The following is a 25,413-nucleotide window of genomic DNA, read 5'->3' on the forward strand; positions in this document are numbered from 1 at the left end:
TAACTAGATAAAGCCTACAACTGAATTTTGTTTGAAGCTGTAGCTGGACAAAAATATCTTCTACCTCTGAGCATACTAACAGTCATTCAATTTTTCCCTAGTTTAACATTCAAAAGGAATAGTTGTTCCATAAATCTGATGGTCCCTTCAAGCCCTTAACTTCTCACAATTCCATGTCTGACCTCACTACTCTCCTGCCTAGAATGCTTTTTCCCCATCTTATTCTGACTCACCTTTCAGCCCTTAGTTGATGCCTCCACTACTACAGCAGATGCTTCTTTGAGACTGATCACAGGATAAATTGTTTAGAATATGAAAACCCACTCATAAATCTTAATGAGTCCTCTCTGCAATGAAAAATGTTTTATGGTCAAAACATTACATGTTTACTGCCTTACAAATAATTTTTCTTAATTTTTTTCACCCACTCTTCCCCCAACCTGCTTAGGCTCGGAGCCCCTTATGGGATTCTCTTGGTCCCTGTGACAAAGCAATGCAATATCAGAGAATCATAACTGATTTGGGTAAATTATTTTTGTTCTTTTTGCAAATTACCAAATACCTTTTATGATATTCAATACTTTTTATTTAATCTTAGAAGACGTACAAAAAAACTTTTCCATAAACATGCCAGTGAATTTTTTTAATAACAGATGACCTTATAAATTACCAAGTAAAATACACTCACAGTAAAACAATTTCTGATGTTTTTGAAAATGCTTTTTCACTTTACAAGAAATACATTATGTGCTTCTGTTTAGATATTACTATCCATTTTGAGATATTTCAGAAAAACCACAAAAGTGATCCTATACTAAGAAAAAATACTTAGTATGAGTTTTTGATCATGGCCTCTGAAATTTCAAAAGTCGCCACAATATTTTTCCAGTCCTGTAAACTTAAAGATATAACTCCTTGTTTCCTGCCATGGGAACTGGGATCATTTTCGTCATCCATTTGGTTAATATTAATTGGCTCTAATATTGGCAGCCTGTCTTGGTCAAGCCTTATTCTTGCAAAACCATCTCTTATAATGAAAGAAACATAAAATATGTTCTCCACCGTGCGAGAAAAAGAGTTTGGATCAATCACAAATTCAAAATATGACACAGGAGTATCAGGATACTTTCGAAAGTAGGTTTGCAACAATCCCAATATTCTTTCTACTTCTTTTTCTGTTGCTTCTTGATTACTATTTAGGTCCAACTTCCTCAACTTTGTAGGCATATCCCCATTTTCTTCCATTTTACGAACTTTTTTCTGATGTCCAAGTCGGGGTTTTGGTGCAGAAGGTTCTGGCTTGAAAGAACCAAAAATAAAGTGGAATGTTTCAGCTTGTACTATCCAGGATGTTGCTTCCTTTTGTACTGTCTCCCAGAAGGAAAGAGCTATATTATCATCACAACCACTCAATTCATCACGCTCATCATGTTCCATCCAATTCAGACCCACAAACATAAACAGAAAGTCACAAAATGTCACTTGATTAAAAAAGCTCATATCAGAGTTTAACTGCTTTGCTTTTTCTTTACCCAAATCAGAAGCCAAAACAAGAAACTGGGCATCAAGGGCTGCTTCTCTTGTTCGGCTCACCCCGTCAAACAGGATGTTGGCTTCTTCAAGTGCCTCGGTTAACGAGTCGCTCGCGGTGTTCACGATGTCATCGCGGTTCTGCTGGACGCTGTAGATGAGCTGCCGGTACTGCTTGCGGATATTCCGACATTTCTCTTCATCATCTGCAAGCCCCAGGAGGTTTGGGTCGATGTCGGCCTCTCCAGAGCTGAGGTCGTCAGAGCAGCCATCACCCCCCGCCGCCACTTCCACCTTCATCGGTTCCGCCTCCTCCACCTGTTTCACCGAGTACTCTCTAACGGTGAAGGTCATGAGCGGCTCCCCTCCTTTCTCTTCGTCTCCCTTCAGGGAACCTTTTTCGTCAGACATATCGGATATGAGCGGCGCTCAGGCAGCCGGGGCGCTCGGCTAACCGCCTGCCCAGCGTTTCTGACGCCGGCGGAAATCGAAGGGGCAGCTCGAGCCGAAGAGGACGCCGCCCATGCGCACAAGAGCCCAGCCCGGCCGGGCCCGCCCCCCGCGCAAGGACGCCCCGCCCCGCGGAGCCCCGCCCCGCAGAGCCCCGCCCCGGCGTACTCACGCTCGGAACCGCGCAGTAGTGGGCCGCAAATCCACACGCACTAATCGTGGGGCAGGTATTCCTTCTAGCGTTTACTGTCACTTAACTGTTAAAGAAACACTTTTGGACAAGCATATGACATAAGTTTGGTGGAGACTAAAGGTCCTGCGCTTTAAAACATTCGCTGCCATATAGGTTCAGTTGACCTACAGTTTTCGTTCTTACTATGATTAAGAGGTGTTTTATCTGGTGTTCTGTTTTTGGCTAGGCTACATAATGCCGGTAAGGCCAAGGGCCGTGAAATGCGGAACCTCCATGACAAACAGGCCAACTCTCAGGTTCCTTTGCAAGGTGATTGGAATTCATTATAAAAATGTAAATTGCGTTAATTACTTTCGCACCTCTTCAAAAGCTAAATCTCTTCTTCCGCCCAATCCCACCTCAAGGACCTAGAGGTTAGGGGGAGCCGTGAGAATCCCTGCTAACGCATTAGAGAAGTGAGTGCTGGGCATGCGCATCACTAAAGTAAATTTTGGTTCCCCACCACGGAAGGGTATAAGAATAGAGTGGGTAGGATTCTCCGCAAAAGAGCTGTTTATTTGGAAGCCTGCCAAAAGCTAAAGGCCGCAGACTCTAGATGGGTAGTAATTCTGAACCCTAAAAGATGAGCAAAGCTATAAAGATTTTAGACACAATTTGTTAAAAGGATATAAAAAGCTTAGTCTGTAAACTGGGTGACTCAACTGTGTTGGAAAATTCACCCAATGGCTTACTGGGAGAGTCTATGGAAATTCACTTGCAGCTGAAGAGGAGGCTCTGTTTATCAGTCACACAAATAACAGCAAAGTATACCTAACAATGGGAAGGAATACATCTTGTTTTTAAAGAGAGCATGCACACAAACCAACCCTCAAGATCAACAGATTTTCAGCCTACAACAGTAGCGCATTAAAAATACAAAAAAAGGGGGACCCTGTCAATCATGGGTTTCAAAGCAACAGTAAGTAAACGAGCCCTACCTTTTGCTTATGCATCTAGACCAGTTCATGCTTCTTTGGCATTAGAAGAAAGTTTCTTGCAAATGCATGAATAGCAAAACCTATTAAGTTACTCCAAAATCCTCAGTTCACAATTATTTTTTTCAACTATGGGTAATTCAGGAAGAAACATGCATTTTTCAAAAACATGTATTAGGATTACTTGTGCATATATACATGAATATTATCCTGCCCTATTAGACTGTTAGCTTCTCAAAAATAAGAATGTTTTTAATCTTCCAAACGTAGCTGTTTTCACATGGATGCACTAAGCATGCACTGAATGTATAAATGAATGTAGAGTAGAAACTTTGTTCCATTACCTATTGCAAATTATTTGGCAGCAAAGATTAATTTTACAGATTAGTGGAAGTACTAGATCCTACACATTCTAAGTAAAATTGACTGCTCTTCAGAAAAAGTCAGTCTTTTCCCTTCTCTGAAATAAACAATTAGGGAAAGACAAGTTGAGACCCAGGATCCATATCTTTCCCAAGTCTTGCCAATTACAAACTACTATTTAAACCTGTTTTAAATCTTAGGTGAAAATACAGTTAAGAATTCCAAGACCTAAATCCAAAAAGTTTAACAGTGAACTATATTCTTGGGAGCTTCTGATGTCCACTTTAAATTCAATAAGAGTAATTTATAAAAGAACTTCAAATGACTAAGCCAACCCTTCCCACCCTAAGGTGCCTATTTCCTCCTGGCTCAGAGAAGGGAAAACAGGCTGACACCAATTTGCTCCATAGAGCCTTTCATCTAAGAATTTCAAAATGCTTTAGAAAACTATATTAATTCTCCCAACCTACTTATAAAGTCTTACTAATACTATTTACAAGGATTTCTCAGGAGATAACAGCCCACACAACTTGCTTAGAGCAACAGAGCACATCAAGGCAAGCATCACATTAATAAGTTGTGATTTCCAGTGTTGAATTTATTCTATAAAGGATCCCCAAGAACCGCAGTTAACATGTAACTTAGATAATCCTCAGAAAGGCAGAATTGGCCTTATATTTTGCCTTTAAAAATCTGCCTTTGGAACACAAGGTTTTAGACATTGCTACAAAGCAAAACAATCAAGACTAATGATTTTCCCCAAATCATTTTAAGAATGGGATTACTATGCTGGTGAATCTTTAAATTATTAAACAACCATTTTCTAACATAAGGTTCAACTGCCACCAAAAATTACTTAAATCAGCTTAAAAAGAAGCAATAGCACTATATAATTTTAAATTATACTGGTAAATTCTCTATGACTAGGAATAAAAGAAAGCAATAAGTACACTGGTACTTCAAAGAAATCACAAAGATCTGTCTTCTTCTTGCAGCAAGACTAGTCCAGGCAACCAAGAGACATAAATTGGCCTCAGAGATAATTTAGCTCCTCTTTTCCTCCTTTTTCCTCTTTCTTCTCTCAAGAGTTGCTGCCCAGGGCTCAATATAACCTTCCATTTCCTTTCTTCTATTCACCTATATTATTTTTCAGTCCCTTTTCTTACATTTCAGATTAATTCCAAGCATTCTTAAGCTCTTTCTACAATCCCTCCTGCTCAACACAAACATGACGGGCTGGATGACAAAGGTTACAGGCCTCTTTATGGCCAAATGAAAGAACTTCCATAGTAGGGTCCACTATTCTTTCGGAATGGTTTTTTTTTTGAGACAGTCTCTCAGTTGCCCTGGCTAGAATGCTGTGGCATCAGCCTAGCTCACAGTAACCTCAAACTCCTAGGCACAAGCGATCCTTCTGCCTCAGCCTCCCGAGTAGCTGGGACTACAGGCATGCACCACCGTGCCCGGCTAATTTTTTCTATTTTTGGTAGACATGGGGTGTCCCTTTCTTGCTCAGGGTGGTCTCGCACTCCTGAGTTCAAATAATCCACCCACCTAGGCCTCCTGGAGTGCTAAGATTAACAGGCATAAGCCACATCAGCCTTCAATGAGGTTTTTATTACATGACTAATCTATACCAAAAACCAGGAACCAGTCACATTTGAGCACCACACTCTAAGAGATATACTTCTCCTGCTATCAGCTACCTTCCCAAACTTCAATGTTCCTTCTTTCATAGCAGCTTATCTCCACTCAGACCACCAGGATATCTGTTTAATACTGAGCTTTGAAGAAATGTTCTAAAAGTCCTAGTTTGATTTGCCAGAGTAGCAAGGTATCAGATATAGTTCCACTTTCATCTTAATTTTCTTTAAAGCTATGTTGTATATATATTTTTTGCTTTTTAAATTTTTTTGTTTTTTAGTATTTTTAATATTAAAGGTAAACTTTGCTATAATCAAGACAGATATCTGTATTTTTAAATGAGTTTTTAAAAAGACCATGGACTGTGAGAGGAGACAAATCTGGGTTCTAATCTTGATCTATTAGCTATTTGTATTAATATTATCTTAGGAAGCTTGCTTAACCTCTCAGCCTCCAGTGTCATCATTTGAGAATTGGGATACTACTATACTGGGCCCTCGAAAAACCCAGGTTTGGACTGCATGGGTCCATTTATACCAAATGAGGAGCAAAAAATACAGTATTTGCCTGATGTGAAATGCTGGAATACGGAGAACAGACTTCATATACAGAGGTTTTGCCGGGATGACTTCTGGACTTGACTACCCATGGATCTGGGTATACTCAGGGGTCCTGGAACCAATCCCGAGTATACCAAGGGACAACTGTATTTACATCATACAATTAACTATATTGAATCAGAATTATGTAATGGACCTGACAGTTTTCAACTATTGAACAGGTACTTAGTAAATCATAAATTATGCCAAAGATAGAAAATGTAAAAAAAATGTACATAGACCATTAAGTTTCACTTCTGGATTGCTTTAGGAACAGAAAAGTATTTTTAAAGGTTAAATCAAGAGGAATACAGGAATAATAAATATTCCAGTATAACAAATGTCAGTGAAAAGAAATGTGCCATATGACAAAATAAAAAAATCTAAGGTTTCAACTAATGAAATTGTATGTAGTATACTCTGAAGGGTAAATCTCTCTACCAGATAGTCTGAAGCAAGTAATCTGAATGTATATGCAAATTTATTTAAGTGCATTTTTCTTATAATTGGTACCTTGGATCTCAGCAGATTCTGGTTTTTTTGAGATAGAATCTCACTCTGTTGCCCAAGTTAGAGTGGCGTGGCATCAGCCTAGCTCACAACAACCTCAAACTCCTTGGTTCAAGTGATCCTCCTGCCTCAGCCTCCCGAGTAACTGGGAGTAGCTGGGACTACAGGCACGTGCCACCATGCCAGGCTAATTTTTTTTTCTATATATTTTTAGTTGGTCAATTAATTTCTTTCTGTTTTTAGTAGAGAAGAGGTCTTGCTCTTGCTCAGGCTGGTTTTGAACTCCTGACCTTGAGCCATCCTCCCACCTCAGCCTCCCAGAGTGCTAGAATTACAGGTGTGAGTCACAGCACCCGGTCTCAGCAGATTTTTTAAATAGTCCGGTATTCAAAAGAGGCTATAAATAACAGCTCTATTCAAATAAGATGGCATTAATATTACTGAAGTTAAAGATATAATGAAAGTCAAGTCCCACTAAATAATTTGGACTCACACACTGAAATACTTTAGAGTATATATAATCTCCACCCTTGCTCTGTGGTCAAGTCATACATTTAATGACACTTAGAAACCCCAGTACTGGCTGACTTGCCAAGCCTCAAGAATATAAACAAAGGTCCTTTCAGGTTACAAGAGCCTCAACGACACCTCAGGAGTCTGCAATGACCAGGAACATCATTTTTATAGAGTGGGAGAGTAGGAACACACTAGGTATGAGCTATTAAAAGAGGTAGTGTTGGCCGGGCGCGGTGGCTCACGCCTATAATCCTAGCTCTTGGGAGGCCGAGGCGGGCGGATTGCTCAAGGTCAGGAGTTCAAAACCAGCCTGAGCAAGAGCGAGACCCCGTCTCTACTATAAATAGAAAGAAATTAATTGGCCAACTGATATATATATGTAAAAAATTAGCCGGGCATGGTGGCGCATGCCTGTAGTCCCAGCTACTCGGGAGGCTGAGGCAGAAGGATCGCTGGAGCCCAGGAGTTTGAGGTTGCTGTGAGCTAGGCTGACGCCATGGCACTCACTCTAGCCTGGGCAACAAAGCGAGACTCTGTCTCAAAAAAAAAAAAAAATAAATAAAAAAAAAAATAAAAGAGGTAGTGTTGAAGGAACTCAGCTCTGGAGGCCTGGGTTCAAATAAAAAATCTGCTTTATTAGTTTCCATTTAGTTTGTAACATGAGTCTATTGGATGTCTCACTCTGCCATAGAGTGGTTGTGACCATATTTTTAAAATCATATATAAACATTTATTGACATGTATTTTTAAATATGTACACTGCCCTATAGACTTGTGGTAAAGATAACAAAAATAGTGCCTAGCTCAATGTCAACAATACTTAATAAATAGTAGCTAACTAGACATGATGTGACTTTCTTTCCAACCTACTTGCATAAAATGCTGAAAGCAGACAATGTTGCTATCATATAGCTTTTAAAATTCTGAACTGCTTTATAATATGCTGCCTAGAATCACTTCTGAACAACTTAGATCTTGGTCCCTGATAGAGTCAGCCTATCTTCAATAAATCACACATCCTATTGCTAAATCCTTCACTTAAGTGAGTCTCTTCTGACCCTAGCACCAGCCATTCACTCAAGAACTATTACTATTTACCAAATGCATACTACGTATTAAAAAACACATGGAAATACAAAAATATATCATTCTTTTCCTAAAGGAACTTACATTTAGTAGGCATGAAGGAATGCAGTTCTATTCAGTAAGCATTTAATGAATGAATGCCTACTATATGCCAGCGCTATGCTACAAATACCAAGATTTGCAAGGGGTTGACCCTGAATCATGAACACACAATGGCATCAAGGAGACAGGCATGTATCTCAATAGCAATAACACAAAGCCAAGTGCCATAAGTATGAATACACAACAGTGAGATTTGCATACAAGCAGGCCTGGGTGCCAGTCTGTAAAACTGGAAAATACCACCTCCTTAATAGGACCATTGTGAGGATTTAACCCACTAAGTATTACAACTAAGTATAACAGGCATTTGATAAATGGCAGTTATTAATGGGCATGTTCACATAGGTATCTGCTGAGCTCAAACATATTCCTGGAACCACAGGCACAAAGTTTAAGATTAGCTCTCCAGGCCGGGCGCGGTGGCTCACGCCTGTAATCCTAGCACTCTGGGAGGCCGAGGCGGGCGGATTGCTCAAGGTCAGGAGTTCGAAACCAGCTCTCGCAAGAGCGAGACCCCGTCTCTACTATAAATAGAAACAAATTAATTGGCCAACTAAGATATATATACAAAAAAAAAAATAAAAAATAAAAAAAAAGATTAGCTCTCCAATCTCAATATGTAAGGCAAAAAATTATCCTTGGCAGGATTCTTCCTTTCCCAAAGATAAGGATTTGTGAGAGTGTGGTAGAAGCACAAAGGAGGAAAGGAATGGCCAAATCTGACCTTGTACTCTGAACAGCTGGAAAAATGGGTTTGGGCAGGAAGAAAAGACAGGAATTGAAAGAATAGAACATAAGAGGAAAATTTTAGGGATGACAGCTCCAACAGTATTTCCAGGTGATTCCAGTGAATGAGGGAACAGAGCGGAAGATAACCAAAAAAACAGGAGATGACCAGAAAAACAGGAGATAACCAGAAAAGCAGGTTAGGGCCAGACCCCGGAGGATACTGAATACCCAGCTACAGAGTGCACTTCATCCTGGATGCAGATCTGGGTGCAGTGAAGTAGCAATCAGGAAGATGACCCTGGCAGTAGATGAAGTGGAAGAGGAGGGAGATTGAAGTGGGAGGCCATTTAGAGATTGAGGAGATGGTTTAGGCAAGAGGAAATGAGTACCCTAGTCCAGACAAGAGTAAATAGAGGCAGTAGGCTGATGTCTAAACAGTCAGGTCCTGGTGAGTAAATAGGAGAAAAGAAATCTGAAACCTGGACCACCAGAATAGCGATGCTACTATAAAAGAACAGATACACACCAAACAAAGATGTTTGTGTTGTTACTTGGTAGAATTGGAAGGAGGGGACATTGAGTGTTAACATGGATTCAAAATCAGTAAAATTCTACTATAATCAGCACCAGATAAATTTATTTGCAATCCTAAACATCTATGCTTCTTTTAAATCTTGGTAGTCCTTATCTCTTATCTTCTCCTAACTAAAGCCAGAAAACCTGTTTATTTCCCTCATCTTCAAAGCAATCCTCCAGTCTGCCTCAGGCCTCAACCTTACACAGGCCAAAAGCAGATACATTACTAATCTCCCAAGAAGAGATTCTCTCAGAGGAAAGATTTACAAAAGAAACTGAGTTTCCTGTCAAGTTTTGGTAGTTTGATAGAATAGTAAGAAAGAAAACTAGAAGAGTTATTCAATTACTACTCATTTCCTGCCGTCTATTCAATAAAGAGTCTAGTTTCTGGTAACTTTAGAAGTTAGGCTTGAAAGGAGACCTGCCTTTGTTAACAGTGTCTACCCCCCAAGGCTTCTGGAACATGGGGCCACCAAGCCTGACTACAGCATGACAACACCTCAGCTCTTTCTGAAACTGCATTAATTCACCTGGATGTAAATCATGCATTGTTTTGTGTCGGTCATCTCTATTATTGCCCTGAAGAAATTATTTAAACACTGAGTTGCCTGTTTTATCTCCGAAGATTATTTCAAACTACTAAAGTCTTAACTATGTCTAACAGTGTTCCAGTAAGTACTTTTTCATTCACTTTACTTTTCCTCTCAGTACTACCAATAGTTATCTATTCAAGTTGTTTCAAAACTCTGGAATCTCAGAGACACTGACTTATATACAAGACAGGTTCCCTATAAGAATACTGGAATCTTGCCTTAAAAACAAAGATGTTTATGAAAGCCAGATATCTTTGAGCAGTAGGAACTCTATTCATAGTTCTTAGAATTTAGTAGCTCCCTAGTTCCAATTTTACACATGGACATACAAGACCTGGCCACAAATAGCATATTTCCCTCCTTTCACAAGTATTGATTAAAAAAAGAAAAAGTAGCATATGTCCCTATTTTTCTATTAAGTGTTAAAGTGTTCAATATAAAGTGTTACTCCTCTACTGAGATACCATTTGCTGTTTTCTAATATCTTTTGGATATTAAACAGTAGTCCTTTGTTTTCCCCAATTCAAATTATTTTATCAAGTGATCTTGACCAAACTACCTTACACTTTAAAATAGTCTCGAACTTGATGTTTATCCTATGAATTACCGGAGGGAACTTGGGGGGGGCGGGGGCAGCGAAAAGGCAGACTCCTAGTCCCTTCCAGAGGGTCTACCTCTGAAGAAGTCGGGTAGAGCCTAGGTATGCTTATATTAGAAGCACTCTAGCGGATTCTGCGCAGGTGGTCTGTAGACTACACCTTTTTGAAACACTCTTCTGGAAAGCCTTCTTCCTTTAAGGAGTGACCTAGGCTCACCAGTTCCTTCCAGTCTTCTATACACAAAGGAAAGCGAAGTAGGTTTTGCTATGGTTTATTGGGGAAAAAGAGAAACAAGGGAAGAAACAATAAAGAGGAGAAAGGAAAAGGACATTTTAGAGGTCCGCCTCCATTACTTATTTTGCAATTAAAAGTATGAAACCTTAACCTTTATTTTAAAGGTGTGCGCTGTAGGATTATAACGCTAACTCCATTCACACTCGGTTCTCCACTAAATATATGCCTTTCTCCACTCAAACTCACTGTTGCCTGAAGATTTTCAAAACCCACCATTTAGCTTCAAATGTGGGCAACAATTGGCTGAAAAGTCACAAACCTTTGAAACCAATAGTCTTTACCTTGTTGTGTCTCTTCTTCCATTTCTTAGCACTCATTAAAAACCAAAAATAAATCAAATGATACAACACAGAATAAGTTGACTTAAGAGATGTGCTAAATAATTTATTTTAAGCATATCTTGTTGGTTCACTTTTCATTCATGGCACTGTACTCCACTAAATGCCCGAAATTAACCATGATCATATGGAATTGAAAACATCACATTTTCTCAATAGAGTGAGTTCCAAAGCTTATAAAAAGAGTGACTCTTTATTTCATTACCGTTAAAACCAAGAACATCAGTAGCATTATATAAAGATCAAATGCCCATATAACTTTTAAAATGTAAACTTACAACACAGGTGAAGAGAACAGAATAATCAGACAGGAAGGAATATTAATAGACCTTTGTCTCATTTTACTTGCAAACTAAAGGTCTGAGTAACATATTTTAACTACAGCTAAAAGCCTTTGTATCCCCTTTAATTATTTTTCCATTAATTTGCTATTTGTCTTTGAAGTCTAGCTTCATTTCCTATTACCATTCTTCAAAAAGATAAATACTTTTAGAAGCAAAAAAGATAGTAGATAAAAATGCTAACTAACTGTTAATATCCTTCATAAGGTGCACACATCTAAGTATATTTTTACATTTAACCCAGGCCTCGGCTTTACTTCTAAGATAGCAATGTTCAAGTATGAGTTTCACTTCTTAAAAGTTACACAGATATAAGTGGATAAGGACAAATATATAATCTGCAAAACTCAGATGGATCAAAGTGAAGGGATTATGGAAGGTGGTGATCAACTACACATGATGTAGAGCATCATCCAGGTTGTCCTAGCCCATTAAACATGCACCTAATCTCCCAGCATTTTTACAATACTGCAGGTGCAGTCCCAAGAAAGGATTTCCACCTTACCTGCCACCAGCCAAAGGGAAGATTTCTTTTCTTTTTTCCCCTCCACCCAACTGTTAACTCTGGGCTAGAAAAAGAGACATGTGAAAGAAGCTCCCTTGGTTGCTCTCCCGAGAGCCTAGGGTTTTGGGGTCCCGCATCCCTCAGAAAATTAGAGGAAGAAGACAGGGCCCACTTGGTGAAGATAAGCATTTCCTGATCCCTTTTCTTAGTACTTCCCTAAACAATTAACATTTAGCAATTACATTGCTACTAAAATTTTTCATTTACCTTTCTGGGAGTGAAAGAGTAAGGTAATATAAGAAGGAAAAGAACAATTTTTAAAAGATGAAAATAGTTAAAAATTTCCTTTCAAGCTTCCCAACTGTGACTTTTGCCCATCATCTGACCAACTCTGATTAGCATGTGAGCTAGACCATGAGCGTTTCTGGTCATTTTCTAACGCTGTGCTCCATTTGGGGGCTCACTGACATCCACGCCGGCTTTAAAAGGAAGGGCTGCCAGCACGCCGGCCTTGGTGAGCTCACACTCCCAGTTTAAAAGACACGTTACTTATCTTACCTTCAAGATTGAGCCATGGCCGCCTATCTTTCTCTGTTTCACAAACACAACCGGCACGTCGGTCTCCGCGGTCAATTCCGAGAGCGCCGCTTCTAGGCCCTGGCGGTCTTCTGCGGCACAAAAGCAGAGTGGAGCGCGTAAGGTCTTCCTCCCAGACGGCCCGGCGGGAACTGCGCGGGGCGGGGCTTCCGTCCCAGCCCAGCAGCCACGGACTCTGCCCGCGGGTGACTCCTTTGCAAGTTAGCATGACTTGCTCCATTTCTGACAATGACTAAAACCCACAGTCAGGCTTGGCTTGGACTCTAGCCCCGGCAAACCTGCACACTAGCAGAAAACAGGGCCTCAAGGCTAACTAAGAACGTCAGAGTTCCGGTCAGTTAAATCACTGCAAGACTCCGCTAATATTAAACGTCCTACTTTCCCAGTAAACACAGAATTCAGAAAGCTTTAAAATAAAAAAAGCTTAAGACACAGGTATCTCAGCTTTCACAAAACACCTCCCAATTTGATCTTGCTTTGAATTCTGCATCTATACAAAATGCCAAAATTCAACTTCCAATGTTTCCTTTAAATTTGAAACCACGGAGCAAAATTAAGAACACTCTGCCACTTAGGGTGCTTTTAAAAACGAATCCTGAAGCAATACGGAACACTCTAGATAAGACAGGGAACTAATGGTCCAGTTTCACAAAGGGGTTAACTCAGTAGAGAATGAGTCAGTGACACAATGAAAAACAGCCTCCACACTGACATCAGGACCATTCATGAGACAAAAATCACACCAACACTCAAAAGTATAGTTGTTTAATAGTAATGATAATAGCAGCTAACATTTCTATACTTTTGTATATATTTATAATTAATCTTCATTTATAAATATTACCAGGTCCACTTCAGACAGGGAAACAGGCACAGAAACTCTAAGTAACTTGCCCAAGGTCAAGCTGCTAATCAACAGCAGAGGCAGGACTCAAACGCAGACAGTGTGTTCTATGCTCTGAACCACCCTCTACTGCCTGATATAGTGAGGTGAGACTGGGTTCTGGCTTTAGCTGCCCCATTTAACAGCCTGTGTCACACTGGGCAAGCCACTTTATCTTACCAAGCCTTGCTTTCCCCACTTGTAAAACATGGAAATTACATATGCTTTGCCAACCTCTCAGGATTTCTCACCATCAAATGGTGTGAAAATTCCTAGAAAGGCATTCTTATATACTCTCCAATACTGTCAAGGATCTGTCAATCTATTCAGCACGTTGTCATTTACATTTCAAGACTCGTGCTCTAAGAAGTGATACAAAACCTATTTTCTCAGACACTCGGCAAAATGTCTCCATAAAGAGCAAGAGGAAGGAAACCAGCAGCCGACAGGGGGCCGGCCTCGCCTACCACATGCTGAAGCTTTATGTGACCCGGGGAAAAGCTATGCTGCCAAGAAGCTCACTCGTTTTAGAAAAGTCTCCCTACTCAGACACGCCTTAAAACATCACCCCTTCCCCAGGATTCCTCCCAGGCGCAATGCTCTCGTCCCCCACCAGCAAACCGTCCCCGGCGTGCTCCCAGCATAAGGCTCGCAGCTGTTTTCACCTGACGCAGAGCTTACATGAATGTGAGAATGATGAAGCCTTCATCAGGATCTACAGGGGTCCCTCCACGTTCTGCTCCGCTGCAAATGCCGGACAGAAGAAAACCGAGGCGACGGGGTTTCTGCTTCCTAATGGCTACGAGAAGCCACGCCCTGCTCTAAGGGGGCGGGCAAACTGCCAGAGTCAGAATGACAAAGCAAAAATCCACTCCGCGTGCAGCCCTGGCAACCTATGCCGATCGGTTTAGCAAAGTGAGAGCTCCTAATTGGGTAACACCACATCCTCTGCCTGCTCAAAGCCGCCCGCAACCCAACAACAGGACAAGAACAATTTAAGGAAAGTTTGGAACCAGAACAAGAAAAAGTGTGTTTTAAACTGAAGAAACTGGACGATGCCTGAAGGCAGTAATTCAAGAACTCTGCTGCCCATTGTAATCACGTGAGGATCTTTAGACTACTGATGCCTGGCTCCCACACTCAGACATTCTGATGTCACTGATGTGAGGTGTGACCTGGGCATCTGTCTTTTCAAAAACTCCAAAGGTGATTCTAGTTGGCAGCAAAGCTTGGGACCAACTGCCCTAAGGTAATGCATTAGTCAGTTTGGCAATTCCCTAAAGGAAGTTACTAGGCTTTTCTAAAGAAACATCTAGTTCATCCTGACTAATCTTGAAAAGAAGTGACAAATTCTCAGCAACTCACAACTTCTCCCTAGAGTACTTCCCCCTTATCCTACTCAGGCTTTAGTCTGTCTTGTTTGTTTTGAGAAAAACTGAGAGTGTATTTAACTCCACCACGCCAAGCCACCTGCAGCTGCCAAGGTGAGCCATGCTCTCTCATGCTTCCCTGCTCTTCCTCGTGTTCTTACTCAGCACCATGCACTAGTAGGTGGCTATGAATATTTGCTGAATAAATAAATAAATAAATGTCTTTCCCACTTTGGATGCTGCCTGACTGAAGCACATTCAGGTGAAAAGGTTGCTGGTTCCTAAGGGCTAAGAGAAGCCACACCTCTTCTGAAAAAGCTGGCAATCACCGCCTGCTCCTTCCAGCCCCTTCCAGGATGAAACTTAGGCTTGGTTTAGCCTTCTCACCTTCTAAATGCACACACACTGCACACACTAAACTGGCACTTACCCTGTATGGTGATTATTTATGTGAGTGCCTCACCTGATTCTGGGGTCCGTAGAACATAGTATGAGTCTGTCTCCTAACATGTGTGTTCAAGGAACAATGTAATTTAAGGAGCAAAGAATGAAAGGGGGGGGGAGCTGGGACTAAGGCATATAAAATTATTAATACAGCGATCCCAAACCAAGCTCTGTATTAACAATTTTATATGCCTTATCTCATTTAAGCTACACAATAACCACCCATGAACCAGGGTCATGAACTCCTCATTCTTAAAAATATATAGAAAATATATCTTATTTCAAAAGCATGACTTAAGATAGAAAGGGATTTTTAAATCATTTAACTTGAAGTAATGTGCTGACAGCAAGTGATAAGGATCAATTTCAGGAGCCTTGCCATGGAAAGCATCGTGTATACACAGGTCAGAGTGACTATAGTTAGTATTTTCTAATGGCATTCCAGGAAAGGCTAGGTAGGGCATTTTAACTTCACACTGTTTTTAAGTGAGAAAATTATAGCTCAAATCCCTAGAGTAGCTCCATGACATATTTTTTAAGTTAAAAAAAAATCACCATTTTAAAAACATCTTTTCTTTCAAACCCTTTTTGCTGCTGCAAAGGGCACAGATGTCTTACCCTTGTCACCAAATATATAGAGAGAACTCCTTAGTTCTATTTAGCTGCTGGTCAATGGAAGAAGAGCTGCATCTTCCACCATTTCTCACCATGCAGCATTTGTTCTAATCATACATCTCTTGACTGGGATCCTGTTATTCTCCCTGATTAAATTATCTTCCTTCTCTGAAAGCCAATCCAAGGTCATCTGAAATGTCACCTTCTTGGGACTCTGAGACATACTGAGAAAATTTAAGTTCTCCATACCAATAAGTATGGATATGTGAGGATTGATGTGCCACTAATGTACAGTCACTGTACAAATGACTATGAATGATACCCAATTACATTTGGGTGACAGGATCCTGAGATTGGGATGGCCTTGTAAAGCTGCTGGATTGTGTTAGGAGCTTTAAAAGGGCTTTCCTGCCCTATGTGATGGGAGCTTAGCAGGGGACTTGTGAAACCTGCAACTGGACAGATTTGCAAACAACAAGTTACTTATCTAAGGTCCCCAAGAATGGCAGGATTCCATCACATCTGGAAACAGATCGCAAAGCTCTTGTACAGAGCCCTTAAAGAGACAGATGTGAAGCCCCTGATCGCAGCCACAGGCTGTCAAAACACCTTTGAAAAAAGAAAGCAGAGCCTTATGACTGTCCCACTTTGGGGTTGCCTGACTCACAGTAAGAATTTAAATGATGCAAAAAAACAAGGAATAAGCCTTGGAGCCTTGGTATAGATACTGAGCGACATCCTATGGCCAGTGACATATTTGTCAGAGCCATTAAGCAATACTGCAAGTCATGACCATGGCACTGTCACCTGGGACTTTAGCCCAAAAAGCTGAGCTGATTGCTTTAACCAGTACTCTTTAGTTATCCAGAGGGAAAAGGATAACTAAATATGTTTTTATGATTGCATGCGCTCATGGTGCCATTTGGAAGGAAAGGGGTCTCCTGACAGCAGGAAATAAGTATATTAAATGTACCACCAAAATAATGGCCCTAACACAGGCTGTGGCTGAGCCCAAACAGGTGGCCAGCATGACAAAAAGAAATCAGGCCACTGGCAGAGCTGCTAAGGAAGCCACTGGAGGTGATCTGTTCCTCGGGGACTTAATAGATTTAGACCCCCTTAAAAACTGAAGACTGGGGCTCTGACATTTGAGGTGGCACAAGTAAATGGAGAAAGCTTTGGTTTGGCCTCTTATGAGGTACCTACATGAATACACACATTGGGAGTGTGATGCCTTGATGGATTTGGTGGGACCTCATTTGAGAGGATCCCACTTGCAACTAACTATGTGCTTAAAGTGGTCCAAGGACAGAAAGGAGATCCACTACACAGGGAGCCCAACATGTGGAGGTCCACCTTTTCGATGATTGGTAGTTTCACTCAGATGCCTAGGCTTGTATTGGTAGATACCTTTTCAGGCTGGATAGAGGCTTGTCCTACCCAGAGGAAACAGATAAATGTCTGAGGTTCTGGAACTCACTCCAAGATAGGCGCCTACCAGGAGCTGACAGGGCCTTTGCTGAGTTCCTACACAAGTACAAGAACAGGCCTCAGAGGACAACAGGATGAAGGGCATCAACATTCCAGGGAAAGAGGCCAAGCAAATGGAGAATAACATGCTAGTGATGGAGGCCATGGACAGATAGCTACAGAGACAACTTGACAGCTCAAGGTATCACCATGTTTGGCTATTCCATGGCAGGGCCCCCAGGGGGAATCTTTCCTTTCTGCCATCTACACCTGCATCTACTGCACAGCATCCTGTGGTCACTCATAAACTTCTTCAAGCAGACCTCCAGTAGGAATCTGGTAAACCATTTCTCCAAAAACCTGGACACAGTGGAGTCAATGATCCTATAGGTCATCGGAATGTTCATAGGCTCCTCTCCTCCATACACAGTGATAATGGACCCTCCTGTGTAGCAGAGGTAACCCAGCAAGTAAACAAAGCCCTATATCTAGAATAGAAATTACACTGAACCCACCTAACGTGGGACAAAGTATTGCTGTTTGCCCTCCTCTGGAATGCGGTAGCCCTTTAGGAAGGAGGCTTAAGTTAAACCCCTAAGAAATAGTTTATGAGAGACCCTTCCTAATACCCCAAGACACGTATGGTAATATAACCATAAGTAAAGGAAAATAAAACAGTATGTCAAATGAGTGGGTCAGGTACTAACTACTATACATGAGTTTGCATCTTTCAGGTCCCTGCCCCAATTAGAAGCAGAGAAATGGAAGAAACCCTATGAAGTGCCTCTAACAACTCACACCTCGTTAAAATTGTCAGAAGTAAAACCTTGCGTCCATAATACCAAAGTAAAGAGGTGTAGCCCCCAGTGGAGGGGCCAGCCTTAGATGATCTAAAGTGTCTGTTTGAGAAAAAGGGAAAAAAATGAACATGTTGATATTTTTGCTAATCTTTTTTAGTTATTTTTGTCTATAGGATAGAGGGACGACTCCTTATTGAGGATTTCCCAGGGCTATCACCTATAATGTTGATCTGTCTTGCTGCTGGGTGTGTTATCCTAAAATTTGCTTGGTGCAAGGATTTCTGAACATGATTTCTGAATTTACTGAAGCTGATCTCTCAGATCACCTACAGGGTACAACTAATAGCTCTGCTCTCAGAGGGCCCACATTTCTTTTCCCAGCCCTGTATCAGACATTGTGTGCAAGGCAACAGTCCATTTCACCCTGTCAATCATCATGGTCATAATTATTGCTCATGCCCCTTTTCACCCGATAATCTGTACCTTCCATCTAAAACATCACCCCAATTACGCAGGAAATAGCTCGATGACTATGTCACCCCTCCTCCCATAGATATAGAAGGGTAAAATTGACAGTGGGGAATATGTAACAGAGAGAATGGCCTAGAAAACAGTACAAATGTTTTCTGTCTCTTCAAAATTCCTTCACCCTTTTTTGAGAACTAAAATATACATCCCTGCCTCAGACCAGTGGTTGGGAGGGGGAGGAGAGTATCCTTTGTTCTTTGTGCCATAGGAGATAGCCCAAGAGAACTGACCAGGTGGAGGTCACAAGATTGTCTTAGACAAAAAACAGGATTATGGGATTAATCAGAACCTTTAAAAACTCTGTACTTCTGCTCAGAATCAGGACATTGGTACTTTGAGACATAAGTCTACCAACCTTCTCATTTGCCAGTAAATTAATAAACTCTTTCCTTCTCCTCAAAAAAAAAAAAAAAGTCACCTTTTCTAGGAAGGCTTCCCTGATTCCCACCCAGTATCAATGGCTCCTTCCCTCTTCTTATTCCCAGATACCTAATGATAATTACAAATCTTCTATATCTACAAGAGCTTTGGAAAGGCAAACCCTTGTTTAATTTATCTTGTCTTCACAGATACATGTCTTCTGATATACAGGTCTTCAGAAAATACTAGAAAAAGATCCTCTGTGTTCTTGAGCTGTTATCTAAGCTATAATAGAGCTATGTAAGTATTTGATCAAGGGTCCTATTGTATTAAAATACTGCTCTACCTATAATAAGCCTCTCTCTGATACATACACACACAACACTGAACTACAGTAATCTTTCTGACACCCAAATCTTCTCTGCTCAAACCTTCAGTAGCTCTCTAGGGCCCTCATGATGAAGTACAAACTTCTCAATTGTACTGACATGGCAAGGCCTACTCTTGTTAAACCTAGCTGTTCCCACATTCTGTACCTCACTTCAGCAAAGCATTATTGGAGAAAACAGAAATTAAAAGTGATTTCACTTTAAAGTCAAGACCACAAACCTCAAATATGTCCTCAACACAGCTCAGCAATCCTTTGCATCCTTCATATATTTGGTTTCCCAATTCCCAAAATAACTGTTTCATACCTATTCCTCTTTCCTTAAACTTCTAATACCTTTACACCTTGCCATTATCTCATGACCTGCTTTCTACTCTAAGAAAATAGAAGTAGACAGAACTCCCTTAAGTCTCCCTCTCAACTACCAAGTTGCTATATTCTTTGCCTACATTCCTGTTATAATAAAGGCCAACTTCTATCTACTTGTATATGGATTCTCATCTTTTTTTGCCTTCTAAACCTTCAAGAACTTCACTTCTGAAATTAGCATCACCAATTTCTTATTCTCTCCCTGATCATTTTTATCATCAAACAAACACAATACAGTTTTCCCATTTAAAAAAAAAGCTTCCTGTAATCCCATGTACTTCAACCCTCATAGTTACCACTCCATTTCATTGCTCCCCTTCACAGAAAACAAAACCAAAAAACCTTTTTTGAAAGAGTCCTTTGTACCCTGAAGAAGAATAAAGTAGGATAGGGAGGTCAGGAAAGATCTAAGAATGTAACACCCAAACAGAGACCAGAGTGTAATGAGGGAACCAGTCATGAGAGTACTGTGGGGGGATGGGGGGAGGAGAATTTTTCTAAGCAGAGGAAACAAAAAGTACTTGTGAAAGTTGATCACACAAATCGAGTCATTCTTGTCATACCCAACTAAATCCGAGAAGAGGAAGGGCTAGGAGGATGGAACATTCAGGGTACAGAACATTGCTCCAAGAATGTAATTACCTGCAAGCCTGACTGCTGAACTGCCTGTTGTAACCTAAGACCAGTTATTTACAGCTGCTGAGATAACTTGCTGCAACTCTAAGACTAATTTTGCCCACTGCTATCGCCTACCAGTCAGAGCTTTCCAGCTCTCCAAACCCTTACTAGTGAACTTTCTAAAAAACAATATATACATTTCTCCTTTTTATAAAACCTCTTTCTCTTTGTTCTTCAGATATACCAGAAACCGCCCAGTCTGCAAGTATGCCCTGAACTGTAATTCTTTTCCTCAAAATAAAACATTTTAATTTAGAGATTCATATCTACATTTTCATTTTGACTTCAACATACTAAACCCATAGGCTGGGAGTCTGCTTGACTTATCCAAGGATCTGTAAGGTAACCAGTGTGTCTAAAGCTCAATAAGTAAGGAAGAAAGTCATAAGTAAGCAAGGTCAGAGGATAAGCCAAGGTTCAGATCCCAAAGATCATAGTCAGGACTTTGGATTTCAGCCAGGGTATGGAGAGAGGAAAGGAAAATGATCTGGTTTGTACAGTAAAAGAATTGCTCTACTGAGTACAGAACAGGCTAAGGAAGGTGCAGACTTAAGAGTGGAGGCATACAGACCAGTTAGGTTACTGTGGTGGTCCATGCTAAAGATGACAAAGACTGATTAGTGAGGCAAGAAGATACATTTGAAGGTAAAGCTAATAAGTTTTGCAGATGAATTGCATGACAGATACAAAAGAAAGGGAAGAATCAACGACTCTAGATTTCTGGCCTTAGCAACCTGGTAAATGGTGTTACTTTTTAATGAAAGGGGGAACACTCTGGGAGAAGGAGGAAAGATGGGAGGGGTGGAAAGCAATAGTGTGAGACAAATCCATAGTACGGTTTGAGAGATCTACTAGTTATCCAAATGGAGATATTGAATAGGCAGTTGGATATACAAATCTGGAGTTCAGAGGAGAAATCAGGTCTGGAAATAAAAATTTGAGAGTCAAATATATAATATATTTAATGCCATGTGTTCAGAGTTCTCCAGAAAAGTAGAACCAATAGAGGTATGTGTGTGTGTGTGTGTGTGTGTGTGTGTGTGTGTGTGTAGAGAGAGAGAGAGAGAGAGAGAGACCTTTTTGAAGAATTGACTTAAATAACTGTAGGGGCTGACAAGTCTGAAAACAACAGGGCTGGCCAGCAGGTTGTAAATTCAAGCAGAAGTTGTTGCAGTCTTACAACTAAAGGCAGTCTGCAGGCAGAATTACTTCCTCTTCAGGCGACCTCAGTCTTTTCTCTCAAGGCCTTCAACTAACTGGACAAAGCCCATCCATATATGGAAGATAATCTGCTTTATTTAAAGTCTACTGATTTCATTTTTAACCACATCTAAAAAATACCTTCACAGCCACATCTAAACTGTTGTCTGATCCTGGGCACCACAATGTAGCCAGATTGACACATAAAATTAACCATCATACCATGGGACTAGATGAACTTACCCAGGGAGATAATATATAGAGAGAAATGAAGATGGTCCCGGACAGAGACCTGGCACACAGATTGCAAAGGAGGAGAAGGATCCAATAAAGGAACCAGAGAATGAGCTGGAGGGAGGTAGAAAGCAAACCAAGAGAGTGTGGTGTCTCAGAAGCTAATGATGAAGTGCTCCAAAAAGGAAGATCAAGTATATCAAATGTTGCCAAGAAATCCTTTAAGATAAGGGCTGAGTTATAGAGTTCGTTTATGAAAATGATGGAAGAGAAGAAATCCTAATTACACGAAGTTCAACAAGAAAAAGAAAATAAGGAAATGGAGGTAGTAAGTACAACCAACTCTTTCATGGAATTTTGATATAAAAACAGAAAAATGGGAAAGGAACTAAAGAGAAATGTAAGATCAAGGAAGATTTTATGTTTTTGTTTTATTTTATTTGTCTAATAAGAAAATTATTACAGCATATTTTTATGCTGAGGGAATAATCCAGTAGAGGGAAATTTGGCAATTTCCAAAGAGGAAGGGAGCAAGAGATCATGGCAGAACCAAAGACCTTTGAACATACATTTATTATGCAGCACAGACTTTGAAGTCAAATCCAGGTTCTAGTTCACAAACTAGAAAGTCAAGTTACTCAGCCTCTCAGCTTCTTCATCTTCTTTCTATAAGGCCCTGTGTGGTCCATCTACCTCTTCATCTCACCCTATGCTGCAGTTATTAGCTTTCTTTCAATCCTTTTTATTACTGTGCTTCCTCCCACCACAGGACTTTGCTAACTCCCAAACATTCAGCAAACCTAGTTCAAACATGTCTTCCTTGAAGAAGACAGCAGAGAAGTCACATCCCCCTAGAAATGCTCCACGTTACCATGTATGCTTTCTGCCTAGTACTTGTCACAATTGTGATCATACTTTTATTTATGATTATTTGATCAATGTCAGCCTCCCCATATAGTCCAAAAGAATTGTGATGAGGGAAATATTCTAAATCTGCACTGTTCAACTCAATAGCCACTAACCACATGTGACTATTGAGCACTTAAAAGATGGCTAGTGCAAGTATGCATTTGAAGTTCTTATTTAAGTTTAATCAATTCAAGTGTAAATAGCCACATATGAGCAGGGACCAGGATTATTTATGCTCATGAGCATGTTCCCCAGCTCTTAATATAGTACACACACATAATAATTGCTCAATAACTATTTGTCAAGAGATTAAATCTGTAAAATGAGGATATTACTAATTTGTAGATTCTATATTTTTCCACAGAGGAGAGAAACAAAATTTTTTCTATGGTAAATGTCAGGGGGTCCTAAGTTCTCCTATAAAGGTAAATTTGACCTTTAAGAATTTGATCTATGCCAGAGAGAAGCTGGGATGATAAATGAGAACATATTGGGTGGTCTGAATAAAATGATATCTGTAATATAGTGCTTAGAAGAGTGCCTAGAACATAGTAGGTGCTCAAAATGTGGTAGTCCATATATTTTAATGGGTATACAGAGGATAAGCAAATTATGGTATGGGTAAACTGGGGAAGGGTTCACAAAGCAAGTGATATTTGAACCATATCTTGAGGAATAATGAAGGTAGTAGTAATGGGAGTGGGAGTAATGCCTAGGAATTTTTCAGTGCTTCTAATGTGTCAGGCATAAATCTAGGTCTTTACATGATTAATTTAATCCTCATTAATTTAATGAGGGAGATACCATTTTCCCCCATTTTACGAATTAAAAATATTGAGATAGGCCGGGCACAGTGGCTCACGCCTGTAATCCCAGCACTCTGGGAGGCCGAAGCGGGTTCGTTCAAGGTCAGGAGTTCGAAACCAGACTGAGCAAGAGCGAAACCCCATCTCTACTAAAAATAGAAACAAATTAATTGGCCAACTAAAAATATATATAAAAAATTAGCCGGGCATGGTGGCACATGCCTGTAGTCCCAGCTACTTGGGAGGCTGAGGCAGGATGATCGCTTGAGCCCAGGAGTTGGAGGTTGCTGTGAGCTGGGCTGACACCACAGCACGGCACTCTAGCCTGGGCAACAGAGTGAGACTCTATCTCAAAAAAAAAAAAAATTGAGATATAAAGAGGATAATTTATCCTCTTTATCATATTATGATATATGATAATATATAGAAATATAAAGAGGATAATTATCTTGCCATGGTCACCTAATTAACAAATGGCAAAGTTTAGATTGACACCCAGCCATTGATTCTTACCACAATGCTGTTCTACCTCTTGAGCAGAACTTTTCTAGTCAGAGGGAGCAATATGTACAAAGACAACAGCTGCAGGAAAGGAACAGTGTGTCTTGCACGGAGATGCAGAAGCATAAAGGGAGATGAGACTAAAAGACAGGTTGGATTCATATTGAGATTCACAAGGCAGGTGGGTGTCTGACTCTTTCCCATATATTCTCAGGTAATACTCAAAATCATCTGATCATCATTCCATATTATGAAATTAGAAACTGAATTCCAAGAAGAATCATGCCAAAAGTCACAAAGCAGGTAAGTGTTGGAATTGGGATATAAATCCAGGTGTGCCTCTCTCCAAATCCATTGTTTATCTTATAATTAAATAACCTATAGTGAGGTACAGGCTAAGAAGATGTAAAAGCAACATGCTGTAGGGACAAAAAAAAAGCAGCAACTTTTTGACAAGAACAAAGGAAGACTTCATTCATGAAACATCCATCATAAAAACTATGAAATCCTTGGGGAGTGGGGGGAGGAATGGCAGGGGCAATATATGTAACCCTAATAATATTTGTGCCTCCATAATATGATAAAATAAAAGGAAAAAAAAAACAAAACAACTTTGGAATCCTGCCTGATCTCTGTGAAGACTTTCCTGACCAAACACAGAATCAGTCACTCCTTATTTCTTATATCAAGCCACATTAAAGACATCTATTTACATGTCTTCCACCCTTAGAATTGCCACCTATTGTACACCTCTGTGGCAGAATCTTTACATATTCTCATTAATCATGTCAATAGCCCTTTGGGATATGTATTATCATCTCCTCTCAGAGATGAGTAACCCAAGGTTAAGTGGCTGGCACAAGATTTCACAGCTAGTCGAGGATTTACTCCTGTATGCTCTTCTCTCTCCACTACAGTATTATTGACTTGAGGAGCTGGTATTTGTTTCCCTGGTAGCTGGCACAGTGCCTTTCCCACAGTGGGCACTCACTCGAGGTTTGAATTCAAGTGGCACTTCAGCAGGCTTCTGAATGTTAGTGAAGTGCAGAAGGCAAGAGAGTTTAAGATGCTCTGGCAAACCAGTTTTGAGTGGTGGTGAAGAAGCCCTGATTTACAGCATTTGCCACTTTCTGAGTTATAAATACCTTGGCTGATTTCAAGCTACCAATCTACTTACAAAATTCTTCAGTGTTTAACAATGGCTCTCTTGAACTGGCAGGAGCCAGCTCCAGCACACCGTCCAAAGGCTCAAGGTCAGCAGGTACAAGCTACTTTCACTTCTGTGTCTTCTCTTCACAGCAGTTCTCTAGACTTAGATT

The 25,413-nt window shown here is 40.4% G+C and overlaps 2 protein-coding genes and 1 long non-coding RNA gene across 5 annotated transcripts in view; 1 reads left to right on the forward strand and 2 right to left on the reverse strand.

Annotated features, from left to right (window-relative positions):
* Nucleotides 1-12,604, reverse strand: part of TXNRD1 (thioredoxin reductase 1) — a 56,371-nt gene extending 43,767 nt beyond the window's left edge. The window contains exon 1 of one of the 2 annotated variants that reach the window (XM_012772726.2): nucleotides 12,501-12,604. The gene's annotated coding sequence lies outside the window, so the exon portion shown is untranslated. The remainder of the gene's footprint in view (nucleotides 1-12,500) is intronic. The other variant, XM_012772725.3, reaches the window with a different exon arrangement.
* EID3 (EP300 interacting inhibitor of differentiation 3) lies at nucleotides 564-12,601 on the reverse strand. Of its 2 annotated transcripts, XM_076007071.1 has the most exons (3): nucleotides 12,501-12,601; nucleotides 2,153-2,983; nucleotides 564-1,925 (listed from the first exon to the last, which is right to left on the reverse strand). In XM_076007071.1, exon 3 carries the CDS (start codon nucleotides 1,882-1,884, stop codon nucleotides 829-831), a length of 1,056 nt encoding a protein of 351 aa, XP_075863186.1. In that variant the 5' UTR covers nucleotides 1,885-1,925; nucleotides 2,153-2,983; nucleotides 12,501-12,601; the 3' UTR covers nucleotides 564-828. The 2 variants fall into 2 exon arrangements, with proteins under 2 accessions (XP_075863186.1, XP_012628182.1); XM_012772728.3 differs by lacking the exons at nucleotides 2,153-2,983; nucleotides 12,501-12,601 and having other exon boundaries at nucleotides 564-2,108.
* A 1,765-nt stretch (nucleotides 12,605-14,369) lies between the features above and the next one.
* On the forward strand, nucleotides 14,370-20,696 carry LOC105875591 (uncharacterized). The gene is made up of 3 exons (XR_012921306.1): nucleotides 14,370-14,671; nucleotides 19,219-19,309; nucleotides 20,623-20,696. It is a non-coding gene; the product is annotated as an uncharacterized LOC105875591 (long non-coding RNA).
* Nucleotides 20,697-25,413: the final 4,717 nt, after the last annotated feature.

Source organism: Microcebus murinus, chromosome 10, assembly GCF_040939455.1.
Source record: "Microcebus murinus isolate Inina chromosome 10, M.murinus_Inina_mat1.0, whole genome shotgun sequence".
Taxonomy (NCBI): Eukaryota; Metazoa; Chordata; class Mammalia; order Primates; family Cheirogaleidae; genus Microcebus; species Microcebus murinus.

Bases quoted from the DNA above. Each gene is read 5' to 3' on its own strand.
- EID3 (XM_012772728.3), bottom strand. From the start codon at position 1,941: ATGTCTGACGAAAAAGGTTCCCTGAAGGGAGACGAAGAGAAAGGAGGG.